Below are 18204 nucleotides of genomic sequence, written 5' to 3'. Positions count from 1 at the left end.
CGCACATACACATTCTCTCGCCTGTTTACAAACCGCGGTGCGACACCATTTGTGTATGCGTGTATACACACATACGGGGAAAGGTAAGGAAAACTGGTTTTCCGAAGCTTTCCGGATGCCCTTCTCGCCCCATTCTGAAAGCTCTGTCTGTCAAACAACCCTCTACGCACACGGTGATGGCGTTTGGTTGTGTGTGATGAAAACAGGTTTTTGGATCAACGTAGTGTTCGTGGGTAAACAGCGGTGCATGGATTGGTTTACGATACACTTCAGTAGCATAGAAAGATGGATTTAAGCATGAAAATTATGTTAGAAAATAATGTATCAACTTATTAATGGCCGGCGAAATGCGGTATGCGCCTAAAGTTATGCTATCAAAATGCATTCGTTTGATTTTTTAAATGAATATTTGACGTAACATTCGTATTTTACCTTTAAAAATCGTGGATAACATGACAAATACTCGATACAAGATAAACAAAGATTAACGAAATAATATGAAATTTAATTTTATGATTTTATTTATCAAAAACACTATTCTAGCTGTATCAGTCCATACCTTCACTATCAAAAACTAACAATCACATTTTCTATTTGGTGCTACTTTTTTTGTTTTAAATACCGAGCCAACAGCCGAGGCTCCTCCGGCGCGTGTTACAACCGTCCCCCTCACTGTGCCTTCAGCACACCGAAGTTAATTCTCAGCTGCTCGAGAAAGATGAACGTGAGCACGGTGTGCGGCCCGAGCCGGATGAAGCGGGGTACGAATCCTTTGAAAAAGCCCACCGGTCCGAGCCGGCTGATGTGGCGCAGGATCGCCCCGATACTGCTAAACTCGCCCGGCTTCGCATTCATCATCACCGTCTTGACCACGTCGATCGGTTGCGTCATCGTGGTCGCAATGCCGCCCGCAATGACCGAGGCCAGGAAATGCGTACCGATGTTGTCGGTAAAGTGGCCCGTCTCGAACAGCGTGTACTTTGCCTGGTCGTAGAACGTTAGCTGCCCGATCGTCATAAATACGGAGCGTGCGGTGGCCGAGCTCGCCCCGGAAAACAGCCGCCGGAAGCCTTCCTCGCGCCACACACGAACGATGCCGTCGAGCGCATTTTTGTAGCTGAAAATCAAGCGAAAGGTTACTAATTCGTCCGATGTTGTGTGTTATTTTTAGCTACCAAAAACTAAACTACGCTTACTTTCTACGCTTCTCTGGCGGTAGCTTCACGTCGTTCTGCATGCGCACGTTGATCAGATCTGCCGGCGAGCCAACAAATCCACCCACTGTGCCACCTATCGCGGCCATCATAATTCGTCCGAGAAAGCCGGAATCTTTGCCGTACTCCGACTGCTTGCCTATTTCGTAGATGGCGAAGCGTGTGGTTGAATACGTTAGCTGACGCAGCACCGCCGCCGTTACTCCGTTATACAGGGCGGTCACTCCATCGTCCCGGATGATTTCGCGCGACAGCTGTACCATCGACAGGTTGGTGCGAATGTCCGTTTGGTAGAGCACTTTCAGCAGATCGAGCGGGTGCGTGCAGTAGGCTGCTCCGGCGCTGGCTAACCCTCCAAAGTACCATCGGGACGTTTTTTCCGGCCGTTTCGATTCCATTTGGGGCTGAATCTGGAGGTGAAAACAAATGAGCACCTGCAAGCACAGTTCACAGCGCAGTGGAACGGTTATTTGAAAATTGTATAACACCTGCGCCCAGCGCTATCTACATATCCGTTTCTGTTATACCGAATAGTCTGTACAAACACCGTCGGTCGGTGTAATCGTTGCACAGTGGTCTACTGACAGGGACCATCAAGCTGCAAACACATCGATTAGACTTCCAACGAGAGAAACAGGAATACACTTGATATTCTGTTCTTTCTCATTTTTTTTACACAATTTCTAATACTTTACTATCTTAGCTATAGCAATTGCTATCTCCAAACCAGGTTTCAAGGTAAACAAACAACGCTGGCCCATATTGCACCGCCTGCGACCACTGTGCACCGGGCTTTTTTTTGACAGCCGACCGCAATCACCTGATCCAATTGTCAATATCGTGTTGTTATCGCACAATTTTATCTAACTTTGCGCGCTCCGTGTGTTGTTTTCGACTGCCAAAAGGCCGGATCTGCAGTACCGGCTGGTGCACGGCCTGCCGGGGCAGGTGGCAAGCGGCACCATACACCGTTTCACTTACTTTTTCACCGAGGACACGATTAAACAGGTACGAACAGCCTTACGCCGCATCCGCTACGTCAAAACTAACTTTATCTCGCACACTGACGTAAACAACGGTTAGGTAAACATGGACAATGCGTCCCGCACATACGATACACCAAGCGAAGATTTCATGCACCGCAGCTAACGTTGATAAATATTTATTGCGATTCCTTTTGGGATTCCTTTTTCCCGTACCCCACTATTGCTACTCCTTTTTGCACTTCCCGTCACTTGTGTGAGTAGGTGGCACGGTCGTAAAATTCTAGTTCTTTTTTCGCGCAAATTAAAAGAAAAACAAACAAAAAATATGTATAAACCTCCGTAACAAGTTCGATACCGCCCGTTACACGGTAACTGCATTCGATGCAATGCCAAAATCCCTACACGCGAGTATGACTCGTGACTGATGCTTGTTCGTTAGTGGAATGTGTCAAAATTGCTCTAAAAGCTCACGGTAACCCGTAACCGGTAAATCGTTAGTGGATAATGGAGGTGAGTGAGGTGTGTGTGTGATGGTTGTTTTTGCATGGCCCGCAACACACAGCCTAAGGGGGAACCGAACCGCGCTTACGGCTTCAGGTAGCCAAAGTTCATGCGCAGCTGCTCCAGGAAGACGAACGTCAGGATGGTGTGCGGCCCGAGGCGCACGAACGCCGGCACATAGCCCTTGAAGAACCCGAGCGGCCCGAGCCGGGCCGTGAAGCGCACGATGTCCCAGACGCCGCTGAACTCGCCCGGCTTCGCGTTCATCGCACGCGTCTTCAGCACGTCCAGCGGCTGGGTGAGTGTGGTAGCGATGGCACCCGCCGTCAGCGACGACAGGAAGTGGGTGGTGAGATTGTCGCCAAAGTGGCCGGATTGCAGCAGCAGATCCTTCACCAGATCGTAGAACGAAAGCTGGCCGATCGTCATGAACACGGCACGGGACGTTGCGGTGGACGCGCCAGAGAAGAGCCTGGCGAACCCTTCCTCCCGATACACCCGGAACAACCCGTCGACGGCGTTCTTGTAGCTGCGGGAAAAGAGGGAAACAGGGTCACTCGTCAATATGTTATGCCAAAAATTATAACACAGTCACTCACTTTCTTCGCTGCTCCACCGGAAGCTTAATGTCGTTCTGCATTCGCACGTTCACCATGTCCGCCGGTGTGCCGACGAAACCGCCGGCCGCTCCGGCCGCACCGGCCAGGGCCGCCTTGCCCAGGAAGCCGGAGTCGTTGCCCATCGCCTGCTTGCCGACCTCGTAGATGCCGAACCGGGTCGTCGAGTACGTCAGCTGGCGCAGGAGTGACGCGGACAGGCCATTGTACAGCGCCAGTACGCCCTGGGTGCGCACGACCTTGCCCGTCAGCTGGAGCAGCGAGATTTTGCCCTCCTGCTGCGTCTGCAGCGTAACCTTGAGCAGATCCAGCGGGTGGGTGCAGCAGGCCGCACCGGCACTGGCCAATCCGCCGAAGTACCAGTACGAAACACGCTTCTTCTTGTCGTCGGACATTGTGTGGCTGAAAATGAAAGAATAGCCGTTCTGATATCTGATGTTCTGCCATGTGTGTACACAGTGGCTGGTCAAGCAGAGTAGGTCGTGAAAGTAGGCGCTCGCTGCGCTACCAACGACCGAAATCAGCTGACAAGTGTTGTGTCACACTGTGTACGCGAAGGGAGTGGGATGTAAACAAAGTGCACAATATGATAAAACCCTACACACACACACACACACGTCGCTTGCGGTTGAGCCAAAGGTACACGGGCCCCCACGGTTTTCTACGGCATTACAAAGTTCGCTTTTTGTCGGTAGGTCATGACCACCACGGTCGTAGGTGACAGCAACAAAAACGGCTGCTATTACGCGAGCGCAGGTGGCGAGACGTTATTTTTAGATAAAACCACCACGCCGGATTTGTTTGCGGAAGATAATGGGGATGCATCACCACGAAACCAACCCGATGCAAGTTAGGCTTACCAGGTAGCTTGTGAGGGGGGCGGCTGCGGGAGGTTTAAGGCCAAAAATACGACACAACGACGACGACCACGACGACGGTGGCGACGATGGCGACAGGCGACGGCAGCAACGGTGACGAACACTCTCGACTGCTTTTCAATGAACGACCAAAAGGGAACGTGACGTAATTGTCAGCCACCCGACCCAGCTAACAAATTCCACCGCTAATGACATTAGGGTGCACCTCCATCGGCAAGAGCGCGAAGTTTCACTGATAATTTGTTGGCGATGCAGGAAATTGTTTTGCATTTGGTAATTGATGTGTCAACTCAGTACATTTTGCACAAAGATCTATCAAATTAAGAAAACTTTGTAACTCCGAATCATCGTATCTCAGGGATAACTGCCAGTGCAGCAAAAAAAAAACAATTGAGCATAATATTCAACTTTTCAAAAACGTTGTGACAAAAATATAAAAAAAAAATGTCATAATGATTATACAATCAATACAAGTAAAGATAGTCCCCGAGATACACGGTATCTCTTAAACGCGGATTTGGAAATACGCGGTTTTCTAAATTTGACAATTCTTTGAGCTAATTGTGCTGATTTGATTAATCAATTGTCAAATGCCAAATAATTTCCCCCTTGATCAAATGCTACAAACCATTTCAAAAGGTTTAAAATTGACTGACAGTTCAATTAAAAACCATGCGTTTGTATGGAAAAACCGGTGTTTGAAAAATTCACAAAAATCTCATGGCTTGCCGAGAAAAATTGCAAATTTTTTTGTATGGAAAAACGTGCCAACTAAAAAGCACATATTCAATAGTTGACAGGGAATCGATGTTCAACTGTACTCACTGCTTGTAAAATTACACGAAAATTTGTAATATTTTGGCTACAAATCACGAGATTCGACTTACGCAGAAATTCAAGATACGCGGTATTTTGCAGCCGTTTTCGATCCTTATTAACCGTGTTTATTGGGGACCGCCTGTACATGATTTTATAATGGTTACATTCAATTTTCGCAGACAATTTTAGCGTAATTCGAGTACAATCGTGAATTTCAGTTAAAAATTAACTTTCGTGGAATTTTGATTCTAATTAAGAATTTTGCTCTCTCAATAATTATCTGATACAATACTGATTGAAAATTACATTTTGTTTCGTTTTTTGAGTTCATATAATAATTTAGAGTTTTCAGCTCAGTTTTACGCAAAATGTATGTAGTAAAACGACATTTTAACGGCCGTATCAAACTGGCTCGTACCATCTGGCTTGATTTAAGATGGCGGAATGGTAAACCCACCATAGTTGTACATGATCCAACCTTCCAATGGAACGTCAAACGCAAAATCAAAACAAACTTGCAAAAACAACCACGAGCCAGCCAAGTTCAAAACAACACACCAAATGTGCAAGCGCGCGCGCGCACCTACGCACGCCCTCACCGCCCAATATTAGTGCTCACAGGATAAATACGCGTTTAGCGGACAGCTGATAATTTGACCTTTTCGGTAAGTGTGCCCTGTTAATCGTTCAATAAACGCCGTTTTCGTGGTGCTACACATTACACCAACCGTCTGAGTCCGAGAGTGAACATCGGGAGCCGAAGCTGTGTTTGCATTCCACATTAGCACATTGACCGGTTTGCTGGCGTATTTCCACCGGCTGTTACTAAGGAATGGTCGTATCTTTTTGCCTTGAATCGTGAACACGGTAGCACGATGGTTGAAGGGTTTGTTTACGAGCTGTATTGTTACTAACTGCCCCTACCACACACACACACACTCACACGGCAATCTAACGAATCGATTTCGATTAAGTAAGTAACCGGAATCAAACGGCAATCACTCACAAAATTATACCTTTTCGCTTCATTTGCTTTACGGATATGATGCACCTGTGTACTTACCGCTGTTGCAGGTCGTTACACCGAATTCCCCGATTCCACCGAACTCTGGGCGGGGAGGTTAGATTCCGATGCGATGCTTCCGATTTCAGGGAGGGGTTGGAGTTGTAATTGCGCCAGGCGCACACCCACTCAGCACGACTCACGGCGTTGAAGTGAGAACTTATCAGCTGCCCATCCACCGGGACGACCGGGCTGCTAAATTTATCATCGCTTGACGACTTTTCTGTCAGTGACAATATGTTGGAATGGCACCGGTCCTAGCGGAGGGAATGTTCTTTTTTTTCGCTTTATTTCCATCTCCCCCCCTTTCTTACTTCTCTGACGCACATTGTATGCGTATAGGGATGATCTTTTGCTCGCCGTTACGCTGCTTCCGTTTATGAGAGTGTTTCATTTTTGATTTTTGGTAACGTTTTGCCGTCCCATTACGCACCAATTGGCTGCAATGGATGGTTGGCGTGTGCGTGTGGAATGGTTGGCTACACTTTGGTTGATTGATGACAGATTATGATGTTGGGAGACTTCCACCAGACTGTTCAAAATGAATCATCACCTTCATCATCATCATCATCATCATCATCATTACTTTCCCGCGCGGGTTGCCAGCAAAACGCCAACAGACCGACCAATAAGAGCACAGGGCGCTGGAAATCGGGAAAGCTCGAAAAGACACGATGATGACAGTGGAAAGGATTAAATCTGCATTAGGAAAAATGCCTTTTTGCTGTCTCTTCTCTCATACTCATCCACAGGCATCTATGGTTTTGAGGTGAGCATTTCACTGTTTTCTTCTTTTTAGTTGCGTTTCCTCTCATCCTACGCCAAAGATAACGTCAATCGGTCGAAGAAAATTGACTGCTGCTTGGTAGAGTCGTGTGGAACGCCGACAGAACATCCGACACCACATGTGCGTGTGTGTGTGTGTGTGTGCGTTGTGACGCTGACGCAACCATTTTCCGGGACCGTCCCTCATCCCCTCCCCAACATTGTTGGGTGAAAAAATGCCCCCCCCCCTCCCCTTCCCCGTAACCGTGAGCGGCGTGAGAAGATGTGATAAGAGCAAAGCATTTTGCGGGATTCGGTTGGCATTTGGTTTTTTCGTTTTCTCGCTTTTTACCTATTATTTATCCCTCCCAAACACGTGTCACCACCATCCTGGGAATGAAATTGAGTTTTATAAATGTATGAATCGATTGGTTTTTCTATCGTGTTTATACCGTAAAGAGCCAAATTTGTATGTCATATGAAATTATTATTTATTTATGGCAATCACTCGTAGTCGTACCACCTTTACATTAAGCGTTCCTTTCAGTATATGGTTCAATGCGTTAGGTGACGGGACATTTTCCCATCCAAGCAAAACGGGTGGATTATTGAATACTTTCCGCCTAAGCCATCGTGTAGGTTGTTCTATGTTCTAGCTGGCCTAACCTTTCCCTCATTCAACCCGTCAGTATAATCTTCGGGGAAAGCTTTAATACGAGGATTTGGGTATGCAGAGCTATATTCACTTATTAAAGAGCTTACAAATTTAGTTTGCTGCTAACTGTTTGACCGTCCTGCCACCCACTCGTGAGATGACACTGATATTTTCATCCCGTCCCGACACGCGTTATGCACTATAAAAGGACAAACTCCTCCTCGTCGTGCCGGACACATTATACGTTCGTTTCTGCATTGTTTAGTTCGTTGCTGTTCTATTTGGACTCGGGAAGCTTAATTGTATAATAATGCTATATCATTATATACCTTGATGCTGGCCATTAGATATATACGTCGGTTCCACAAGGCCGAACAGAATCGATTCCCTGCTGGAACGTATGCAAGTAAAGAGCTATACGGATGCGTCTTACTATTAAGTCTCAGAAGCCTGCATTGGCCGACAATGAATGCACGTAGATCACTACGCCAGTTAAGAATTTATCTTTAGTATTTAAATCTTATATATTTCGTTTTCGTACTAGTCGTAACAATCGTATTGATGTACAGTTTTACCACAATTAGGATTTGTTAAAGTAGTTTAATATACATTTTCCTGTACTTCAGATATTCTCGGACTGGAAAACCGTCATTGTACAGTAGGTGATCACTAACTGAGAGGTTAAATTTGTGAGCAAAATGCACATTTGCTATGAATTTCTCTTCATAAGTTTTCGGATGTTTCATGTTTTGACATTTCTACATTTTTTACCTGAGAATCACTCCAGTTAGCGAACTTATAGTTTAAAATTAACTCCAGTAAAACAACTCCAGTTAGCGGTCACCTACTGTAATACAAGCTATGAATGTCCTACCATCCAGATTAAAACACTTCCACCAACTGTCTATTGATTGACAGATCCCGTGCAATTAGACTTGCCTTGTCGAATTGTTGTCTTGTTGTGTCTAATAAGATTTATAATAGCTAATAGCTAATAATCTAATAGCCGTCTAAAAGTGTCTAATAAGCCTTATTAGACTTACTGTCGTAAACCTGGCTAAGAAGTGTCTAATAATTGCTATTAGATGATATATCTTTACAAGTGTCGAATATTCAGTCTTTAATCAATATTGTTAGACAGTTTGCCCAACTCCATGGATGAAATTGTCTAATTTGATGAAAAGTAAAAATGAATAATAAAGGAGCTGCAAATTATGGACTGAACTAAACAAACAGCAACACATGTGTATTGAGTAAGAAAGCAATGGGACCCTTCACGATTCTAGTCAGTTTTTTGTATGGAGTTTGACAGTTGGAGGCTGAAATCATGTAAACATTCCATAAAAAAAAACCACACACAACACTAGCCTGTAATTTTCAGTCTAGATTATTCAAGCCTGAAAGCTAGAATTAAATTCGAGAACCTGCTCGAAAAAATGGCAAAACAATGTGGTGTGTACATTTATCCCACGGTGCATTAAAGAGATCTGGTGATGGAATCCAGAATCAAAGTGTATGTAGTCCAGGTGGTCTCATAGCATGTTTTTTATAACCAAATTTGAATATCACTTTTTGACAGCATGGGTGAAAATTTTTGTTCAAACAAGCTTTCTGGAGGCTTGACGAATACACAAAACACTCTTAAAATCTTTATGTAGAAGCAGAGGCGATAAAAATCAGCCTTCTAAATTCATACACCTTGGGATAAGCCCACCTGTATATTATACCCACTTGGATAGTTGCTCGAAAACTGCTATACAATGCAAACTGCTGACAGGCTGAAATTTCAACCTACCAACTTAAAACGGAAAGGATCCCAATAGCAGTTCTGGTCTTACAGGGTTTGCCAAATCACTTTCGTTTATGCACATCATTATTCACCGCCTAGAAGATGTATTTCAACAGCTGTCAAATGATGTATTTGCATCATAATAAAATTTCAGTTCTTACACATGATTTTCAACACATCTCAAAGAACTATCAAACTCAACCCCCAGCCTGAGACGTAATAAAAATCATGTGGAAGAACTAAAAAAATATTGTAATGCAATTACAACATTTGATAGCTGTTGATAAACATCTCGCAAGCAATGAAAACATGTGGTTGACATTAGAAATTGACTCGGTAAACCCTGTATTAATTGACACTATTAAGATGTAGTACAAAAGCCGGTCTCGTAGTACAGTCGTCTACTCGTACGACTTAACAACATGCCCGTCATGGGTTCAAACCCCAAATGGACTAGCCGCCATACGTAGGACTGACTATCCTGCTATGGGGGGAAATCAATTAGTCACTGAAAGCCAAGCCCACAAGTGGTACAGGCAGGCCTTGACCTTGACCGACAACGGTTGTTGTGCCCAAGAAGAAGAAGAACTACAAAAGCGTTAAAACTTAACATTAGACGCATAATTGTAAAATTTCTACTCATTTCGATATTGAAACCGTGAACAAAGTGATATCTACGTTGTTTGCGATAAAAAAAAAACTCACCAACTATGCAAAACAATGCGCCCAATTGCTTGTTTGCTTATTATGAACGAACGAACTAAATCAAAAATTTAGATCAAGTTCCACGAATGCTCTTTGGGAGGCCCTATCAAATCACTGAACGGATTAAAGCAACAACAACAAAATGGCCATAAGCATGTCGCTCCAGTTGAAATTGGTTCAAACGAAACTGAATCTCAGACATGCTGGATATGAGATGCTCCAACGGAAAATTGACGGAATTTACCGGGTGCCCCAGAATCAAGTGCATTCCAGTGAAGCGAAAAATTGAACAACATTTAAACGCATCGGTTGCGTGAAGCCGCCGCCGCTGCTTAAATGCCACAAAAAATGGTATCATCGTCAGCAGCATCATGCTCCTCATCATCATCATTATCATTGTGATCCTTCCAGTAGTGCTGGCACATCGAACCACTGTCGCAATCGGACCACTTGACGACGGTTCCTTTGGTGGAATGGGTTTTAGATAGCGGCAAAGAAGGAGGTACCGTCCACGAAAATCGTTCACCAGTCCAAGAAAGAGCAGACCATTTTGCTTCAAAGAAGGTTTTAAGAGATAATCTGCTGCCCACTTTTGTGTGCGTTGTTTCATTAAAGAAGGACCCGTCGTCGGTTGTCCAGCTGGGGAACAAAAACTCATCTACCCGAGTTGCTGGTGCTATCTTTGCCCGGACTGCCGGGTGCTATATCTTCCCAATCCCAGTCGTTCACGCATCCTGCAGTAGCCTTCCCCCGAATGAAAGATCCATATAAAGTTTGCCAAACCCCATTTTCGGCAGGAAGGGCAGGAGAAGTGTCCACATTATCGACTCGTTAAGAGCAAAGGGAAAAACAAACTCTCCCCCCCAGCCCGGGCAAAAAGTTTCTCCACACGTGCGGTTAAAGATTTGTTTGCGTACCCAATGGTGGGCTGGGGTTGCAACCACGCGAATAGGGATGTGCGTATGTACTTTTTTTTATTTTTTTATATGTGACGCAAACAGCAGAGGTTAGCAAAAGTTTTTGTACTCCAGTGTGGTGGTTGCCTCCCCACCGGGGAGTCTTAACTACTGAATAATTCTTCGTGTTCTTTTTCGCATCGGGAACTAGAATAACATAACCCAAGGAAGCCATTTCAGTGCCTTCCAACTCCCCCATGAATACAAAAGCTTTGACAGAAAGTTTTGCCCGCTAGCACGACGCTATTTGCGGTAAACAGCGATTCCTGAATTGCTAATCAACCGTTTGCTCTCTTACTACGCGCGCTGGATATAGAGCGCATTTGATTTGATGTAAGCCCAGACACACACACACACCACCTGTAAGGGTTTTGTCTTCCCCCGATTGCTACCATAAAACTCGCGAGTATATCTTATCTATAGCGATAGTGTGTGTGCGGCTACATCGTACACCTGCTTTCACCCAGCAGCCCGGTGGCAAACAAAAACTCAACCAAAAACCTCCGCTTTTGGGGATATATCGTAAATTGAAGTGACTGACGGTGCACCAGTCGGAACTGTAAGCCGTCTGTGAAACGATTCATCTGTCACGAACCTTCCGGGTGCACCCTTTGCCCGGGATGTTGGGACGCACTGTCTACTAATATTATGATAAGAAATAGTCAACGATTGGGGATGGAGGTATGATCGATTGGTTTCCCCTTTTGCCGATCGTGTGTGCATCTTAATTACAGTTTCGTGACCAAACCATGGGAAATGCATCGCTGACTCATGGCATGGACTGGAAAATGTTCTTAAAATATTTACACACCATCCACTTCCGTCATAGCTCTCTCGCTCGCAAGCATCTCGCACGATCGGTACCTCCGCGTGAACACCATTTAAAGTCCACTGTAATGTTGGCCACGTGGTGTAGATTTCTGTATTGATGGACGGTTTTTGGGCGCAAGGAAAAGCGGCGGAGCTATAGACAACAGGAGAAATGGAAAATCTATTTCCACCGTGTCCTTGTGTCCGTAAACGAAGACAAAGAATCGCAACACGAGAGAGAGGAGACCGATGCACTCGGTTGTCGGTGCGGTGGTGTCTGGTTTGCTCTGGTCCAGCGCCGGGGTTACACCCGGTTTGCGCTTGCTGCCATCGGGATTTAGAGAGAAAGAGCGCGCCAGCGACTGGCTGATTGGTGTGGAATGTGAGCTGGAAAATAAATTGAATTTTATATCCCGGCTGCTGCTGCTGCTGCTGCTGCTGAATTCCTATCATTGCACCGTGCGGGGATCTCTTTTTCTAATGCCATTTGAGAAGCCATTCGCTTTTGCCACGCATAAGATTGCACTGTCGTCGCTCGTTCCGCTCGCTGCATAGCAAGTTGATGAAACAAAAGCGACGGCCGGGGTGCGCTCGAGGTAGGGGTACGATGCCATGGACAAAAATGGGTTTGTTGATACAAGATGGATCTTGGTAACGGTTGCGTACCAAACGGTTGGTACGCTATAAAACATTCTTGAGCGGAGGGAGGGAGGGAGGGTCAAGGATAACGTTCATTCCTGGAGCTATTTTTGTGAAAGCCGTACCGAACCGTGCGGTGTAAATAAAGATGAGAAATTGGTTGAATTTGCTCAAATCATTCCCTCCCCCTCCTTCTAAAGCTCACACAACTCATCTGAACGTAGGGAGGGGGGACCACGACCCGTTGCTTCTGTTTGAGGCAAATATATTTAAAAAGGCCCGTACCCTTGTTTACTTCACGCATGCGGATCTCATGTTGGTTTTTGGTTCGCTCTGGTTTAGCAGCTTATTAACACCCATCCGACGGTCCACTACGCACGCACCGCAACAACCCCTGTTCAAGGGTTCGCCACCCCGGCTATGTTTTTTTCCGGTTGGCTTCCGTTGCGGTTAGAGTGCCGGTGGCACTATGGTTTTAGGTTTTTTTTTTCTTTCTTTCTGCTCGTTACTTCAAAAACAAGCAACACACATTTACACATTTTCGTCGTTAACCTTCCCCGGCTTGAGACGGTAGAAACTAATGTATCTTCTCTCCACAGAACCGAGCGGCTAATACCGGCTGTACAAACGGACACTACCCCTCCAGCAGACAGCGACCCACCACCGCACCCGTCAGCATGGCGTTGGACATACTGTCCGTTTGCGGTTGGCCAATCGCCGGCAGCAGGAACGACCACCAAACGCCGCCACAGCAGGCACCGCCGCGCGTTACCCTCGTCCAGGAGCAGTCCGGTGTCGATGGAGCCTTCCTGCTCGCAATGCTGCTGACGAACCATCTCAAGCGCAGCGGCGACAGTCGTGTGCTACTATTCGCTGCCCATCACAATGCCGCCCACTATACCGCCGCCTGCCAGAAGCTTACGTTTAACGCCGCATCCGCCATCCAGTCGGGCCAGCTGCGCATCGTCGACGTGCTGGCGGCCGTGTACGGGGGCAGTACGGGTGGATCGGCACTGCTGCAGCTTATCAGCGACCGGGTGGCCGAGGCTGGCCCCACCAGTAACACACTCATCATCGTGGACGATCTTACCTGCCTCGGTGCATTGATGGGCGGCGGAAGTGGTGAAAATGCTGTGATCGATTTTGTCGAACGGCTTCTGCTGCCACTCCACCCGGCGGCCGCCCATTGCGTGCTGAAGGTGAACGTGTCGGAATGCTACGAACGGTTGTGCACGTTCCTGGCCGATCTGGCGGATGTGATCGTCGGGCTGGGACCGCTCCCGTCCGGTGCCAGCCACGAGCTGGACGGTATCTTAACGGTGTACCGCCGCCAGTCTACCTCGTACCCGCTGCTGGGCGCATTGCGCGAACCAGCCAAAACGCTGCTCTACAAAGTGCATGACCGGCTGGTACGGACCTATGTGCCCGGAGAGGTGGGAATAAAAAATCTATAATACCGCCAGCAGTACCGAATCCAACGCGACGGTGTTTGGCGGCATGCCAAGTGTAATATTTTACGGCGTTTGTGTGTAGATAGAGCTCTGTATGGAAAGAAAAGTCACTGCATCAACCGGTAGACGTACTTACACGTTCTTGCGAAGAAAATGATGCAGTGTGGTCGAAAAACTGCTATCACCACTGATACGTTGAACCCCTGTACCTTAACTGAACCGAACGAGTAGAGGCAAACATTCAGAAGGAACCTTAGCACAGCATAGCATCTAGTAGCCGTTGACGTCGTACGTGATTCTTTTGCCTTCTGCAAATACAGCATTCGTTGACAGAGGAAAAACCAAAATTCGCTCTTGTGCGGCGTCGTGTGCCAAATTCCAACTGCAACCATTTTCGGTGTGGCGCTTGCATTCCGCTGTCGAATCGTGACGAACGCGGCGACACATACGTTCCTTACTGCTGCTCTTGTTGTTCTTTTTTTTGCCAACAGGCAGTGTTTATTAAAATTTAATGAAGCCAATACCGTACGAAAACGCACACGGTTGCGTTTTAGTGCGCGGTAAAGGTCGTGCAATAATGTTGCCAACGTCTTCGCTGCCGTGCCGTGCTCGCCGAAAGGAAGGCAGTGGCGTGCATTATACACCAACACACACTACGTGACAAACGCACTAGAAAGGATCATCGGTACCGATGGCGACCCCAAGAGGGGAAACAAAAGCATCCGAAGCATCCGGGGCGGTAAGTCGTTTCACTTAAACTTTCGTGCTAATGTGTTGTGTAAATCCCATTCCCACAACTAGCCGGTGTTTGTACTCCCTGTACGTTAGATTACAGACCCATGTTTACATGTCCGTTACTACAATCGCGAGTGATGATTGTGTAGGGTGCAGGATGTAGCAATTTCAATGTCAAGTTTGCTGTGCCGTACCTTTAATTGCAATCGTTCGCGCAAAGGATCTCTCCACCCAGGTCCCATTCATGGCAGACTTTTTGCACCCTGGCGATGCATGGAAAGGTTGGAAAAAACCCTCGTAAAAGTCACACGACATGTCAGAGATAACATTTCATTACGGCATGGTCTCGCTGCTACCCTAGCGTCTAGCGTGTCGCTAGATAGGCTGTTGCCGGATCGGTTGTGCCTGGCGTGTGGAAGACATGGAATACCTATCCTACCGGCAAACACCTAGGTCGTGGCTCTCGGGCCGGGACGGAAAGAGGGTTAGCCGTGAAGGTTAAGAATCCTAGACGACCGTCTACGGAACTCCATGGAGACCTGCTAAATATACATCTTCGCCCGTGCGTGTGTACCGGTTCCTTTCAGAGGCCCATATTTCATACCCGGGGGCGTCATTCCGTGTCGGTCACGGTGTCATTGTTGTCTGCTGTCATTTTTGTGGAAAGCCACCGAACCCCGGTGGCCAAGTGTATTTTCTTATGACATTCCCGTTTGTGCAATATTTCATTCATATCGGTCCGGATTAACCCCCACCCCATCCCGAGTGTTGTGCTCGTGGTTCTGCGCGCACGAATCCGTGTTGATGTGCGAATTTATTTATTGCCCGCAATTGAAGTGCGCTGCAGTTGACAGGAGGCCGCCCGTTGATGACGGAAGGCGTAGCCGTTCCGGCGCACTTTTTGCGTTGTGTGTGTGTGTTGGGCTGTATAAAACGTTTCCACGTGTGGTGGCTTTCCTCAGAATCTTACCACGTGCTGACAAATCATTAGGCATTTTGGTAAGGGCGTTCTGCGTTCTCAATATCTTTTGGTATCAACATTTCCGATGGATTTTTTTTTCTTCTTTCGGATGTTAAAGAGCAAGCTTTCCCGATGTCATCTTTAAAGGGTTACAAAAAGCGCATTATGTACAAGCGGAATCTCCTTACCGATGCAAAAGGACCCCTTTTTGTTAGCGGGACTTATATTTCTTGTGCTTTACCTGACTCGTGACTTTTTCCACTGCACACACACACCAAAACTCAATTTCGTTCGGTATGCACCGGTCGCGGGACTTTCATTTGCTTGCTAACCTTTAATATTGTAAAGCTCGTAAAAGTAAATATTTGGAATTCGGGGGAAACCTTTGTCGCGACCTTCGTGAAACAATTTTTTACCTTTTAGGTAGTCGTGCTACATAATTCGTCACAAGATAGCAGCAGCATACGAATCAAAGTTTGTTTTTTGTCGCTTCTTTTGCTCCACCTACATTCTCCACAGAGGGGGCCCTCGTGCCATTTCAATCTGATCCATAAAAAGCCATCACGCACCGTAAATCGCACCACTTGCTTGCCCATTAAAACGCAATACGGAAAAGCCCTTCTCGCCATAAAGAAAAACGGGAGATCGATCCGACCTCCTCAAAGCTTTAACTCAATCCGTCGTACCCGACCTCATTCTGGGCGTGTTTTGGGAGTGGGCAGCTGATCCAGTTTGACGTGCGTCCGAAATCGTTTTGCTCCCCTCCCCCACTAAACAACTGGCCGAAACGACTGGGGGAAGCAAGGACAGCATTGGGAGTAAATAATCATTTAGCGTAGCCGACCCGGCTTTACGCAAACGGATTTTTACGATGCACTACTACGATAAGTCCGATGGCATGCTTTCACCCTCGGAACATCGATTTTCGCTTATCGATCTTCTGGGCTTTTGATCGCTCCGGATGGAAAGCGCTCCGTCCCTCCCCCACTGGACTGTTTTCGTAGTAAACGCAGCCTCCTCTTCCCGATTAGAGTTTCGCTCCGCGCTGCGAATATCCTTCCTTTAGTGGCCAATTTGTGTCACTCGATGGTGCCGTTGCTGCCTCTGCCGCCTGGAAGGATATTGATTTTTTTTTTGCTGCTGCTGCTGCCTTCTATACGTTTGCGCGTGAAGCGAGGGTGCCTGGCGCCCAGCACCATCATCACGTCCAGCAGATGGCACGGCTCACTAAAAGAAAGGCCACTAAATCTTCTTCCGGATCGTGATATTTCGATTATTTGACTTGGTTACGACTTGGTGTGCTCCCCCCTCTTTCCCTCCCATTGTTTACTTTTTTGCAACTTTTGTGGGTGTGTTGGGAATCGACATTCGGATGCGGTGGAGGTTTTGCTTTTCTATATATCTTCTCGGTAGAGGGGTAAATGTATGCTTGTGTTTGTGTGTGTATGTTTCATTTGACGAGATTAGCGAAAACGAAGTCAGGAATGTAATTTGCCAGCTTCGTGGAACTGCACCTTAGCGGCAACCAGCAGTTCAGCGCAATTCGTCGTTCCCGTGTTCACAGCGCGAAACTCCCCAAGCGGCGCCGCCCTACCGCGAATGCACGCACCGATAATTTAATGAAGAAAATCGGGCATTTCGTGGCGAGAAGCTGTCGCGCGGCTCGTGGAATTGATTTGCGGTTCGTACGAACCCGCGCGGTTAAAATATGTTTCGATGGGAAAAACAAAGCGATAACTCGACGTGATAACGCAGTACTGCGCCAAACGGTATTTCATTTCATAAAGTTGATAAACATTTTGTTTTCTTTTTTGTTTTCTGAGTAGGGTAGTGCGGTTCATCTGTTGGCATAACCTTTAGAGCAGAGATGTCAAACTGGTGATCCGCGGGCCGAATGTGGCCCGCGAGGCCTTTCTGTGTGGCCCGCGAACTCTTGAGCCAAAATTTATTTGTAGCAGCATATTTGCCTCTACAACTGGAATGTGTTGTCCAAGGAAGCACCAAGGAGACTAGATATACTACAGATGGGCTAATGACTCTGATTTTGATCGCCATAATCCATGCGGATTTCTATGGAGATTGGTAGAAAGGGAGTGATTTCTAAGGACTTGTATGACACCTTACACTTCCCGTCTGTCAAATTAATATTTGCCTAAGTCTGGACTGAACTGGACGAACCGACTTGTAGTAATTGGACTACTGGGACAGCCAATGGCCATGGAAAGCCATAAATATTGATAATTAAATAATCACATAATAATAATAATAATCACACCAATAACAACTTAAAATTGAATATTTAGCAATGAAAAAACTAACCTACTTAGTCTAGTCTTCATTTTTGCGTACTAAATCTTGTTAGTTGGCAAAAAAAAATGCACATTTTGGATACATCAGATGCCTATAACCAATTGAAAATAATCTTCTACAGGTAATTTATTTTACTTTATTTTACTTTAAAGTTTGTAACAAATCCGTTATCCCAAAATGAAATGAAAATAACTACTAACGATCTGATTTTTGTATCATCTAATATCATATAAACACTAGACTGGGGTCCTATTTTCCTAAAAAAACATTCCTATTTTCCCCCTAAACACTGTTTCCAGTAGCATTTTGGCTCGCAAAGTCAAATGAGTTTGACATCGCTGCCTTAGAGC

The 18204-nt window shown here is 46.3% G+C and overlaps 4 protein-coding genes across 8 annotated transcripts in view; 2 read left to right on the top strand and 2 right to left on the bottom strand.

Annotated features, from left to right (window-relative positions):
* Positions 1-534: 534 nt before the first annotated feature.
* LOC121591003 (mitochondrial dicarboxylate carrier-like) lies at positions 535-2326 on the bottom strand. Of its 4 annotated transcripts, none has more exons than XM_041911275.1 (3): positions 2196-2326; positions 1197-1648; positions 535-1117 (listed from the first exon to the last, which is right to left on the bottom strand). In XM_041911275.1, the coding sequence occupies exons 2-3, from the start codon at positions 1610-1612 to the stop codon at positions 670-672; spliced, it is 864 nt and encodes a 287-aa protein (XP_041767209.1). In that variant the 5' UTR covers positions 1613-1648; positions 2196-2326; the 3' UTR covers positions 535-669. The 4 variants fall into 4 exon arrangements, with proteins under 4 accessions (XP_041767209.1, XP_041767214.1, XP_041767212.1 ...); XM_041911280.1 differs by having other exon boundaries at positions 1197-1624; XM_041911278.1 differs by lacking the exon at positions 2196-2326 and adding an exon at positions 2035-2108.
* Positions 2082-13917, top strand: LOC121591005. The gene is made up of 2 exons (XM_041911283.1): positions 2082-2222; positions 12997-13917. The coding sequence occupies exon 2, from the start codon at positions 13075-13077 to the stop codon at positions 13849-13851; it is 777 nt and encodes a 258-aa protein (XP_041767217.1). The 5' UTR covers positions 2082-2222; positions 12997-13074; the 3' UTR covers positions 13852-13917.
* LOC121591004 (mitochondrial dicarboxylate carrier-like) lies at positions 2361-6254 on the bottom strand. 2 transcript variants are annotated; one of them, XM_041911282.1, is made up of 3 exons: positions 6079-6254; positions 3301-3720; positions 2361-3230 (listed from the first exon to the last, which is right to left on the bottom strand). In XM_041911282.1, exons 2-3 carry the CDS (start codon positions 3711-3713, stop codon positions 2786-2788), a joined length of 858 nt encoding a protein of 285 aa, XP_041767216.1. In that variant the 5' UTR covers positions 3714-3720; positions 6079-6254; the 3' UTR covers positions 2361-2785. The 2 variants fall into 2 exon arrangements, with proteins under 2 accessions (XP_041767216.1, XP_041767215.1); XM_041911281.1 differs by lacking the exon at positions 6079-6254 and adding an exon at positions 4179-4342.
* Positions 13918-14014: 97 nt separating the features above from the next.
* Positions 14015-18204, top strand: part of LOC121591002 (neurotensin receptor type 1-like) — a 77768-nt gene continuing 73578 nt past the window's right edge. The window contains exon 1 of the mRNA XM_041911273.1: positions 14015-14587. The gene's annotated coding sequence lies outside the window, so the exon portion shown is untranslated. The remainder of the gene's footprint in view (positions 14588-18204) is intronic.

Source organism: Anopheles merus, chromosome 2R (genome assembly GCF_017562075.2).
Source record: "Anopheles merus strain MAF chromosome 2R, AmerM5.1, whole genome shotgun sequence".
In the NCBI taxonomy this organism is placed as follows: Eukaryota; Metazoa; Arthropoda; class Insecta; order Diptera; family Culicidae; genus Anopheles; species Anopheles merus.
This window is presented reverse-complemented; position numbering and strand designations above follow the sequence as displayed.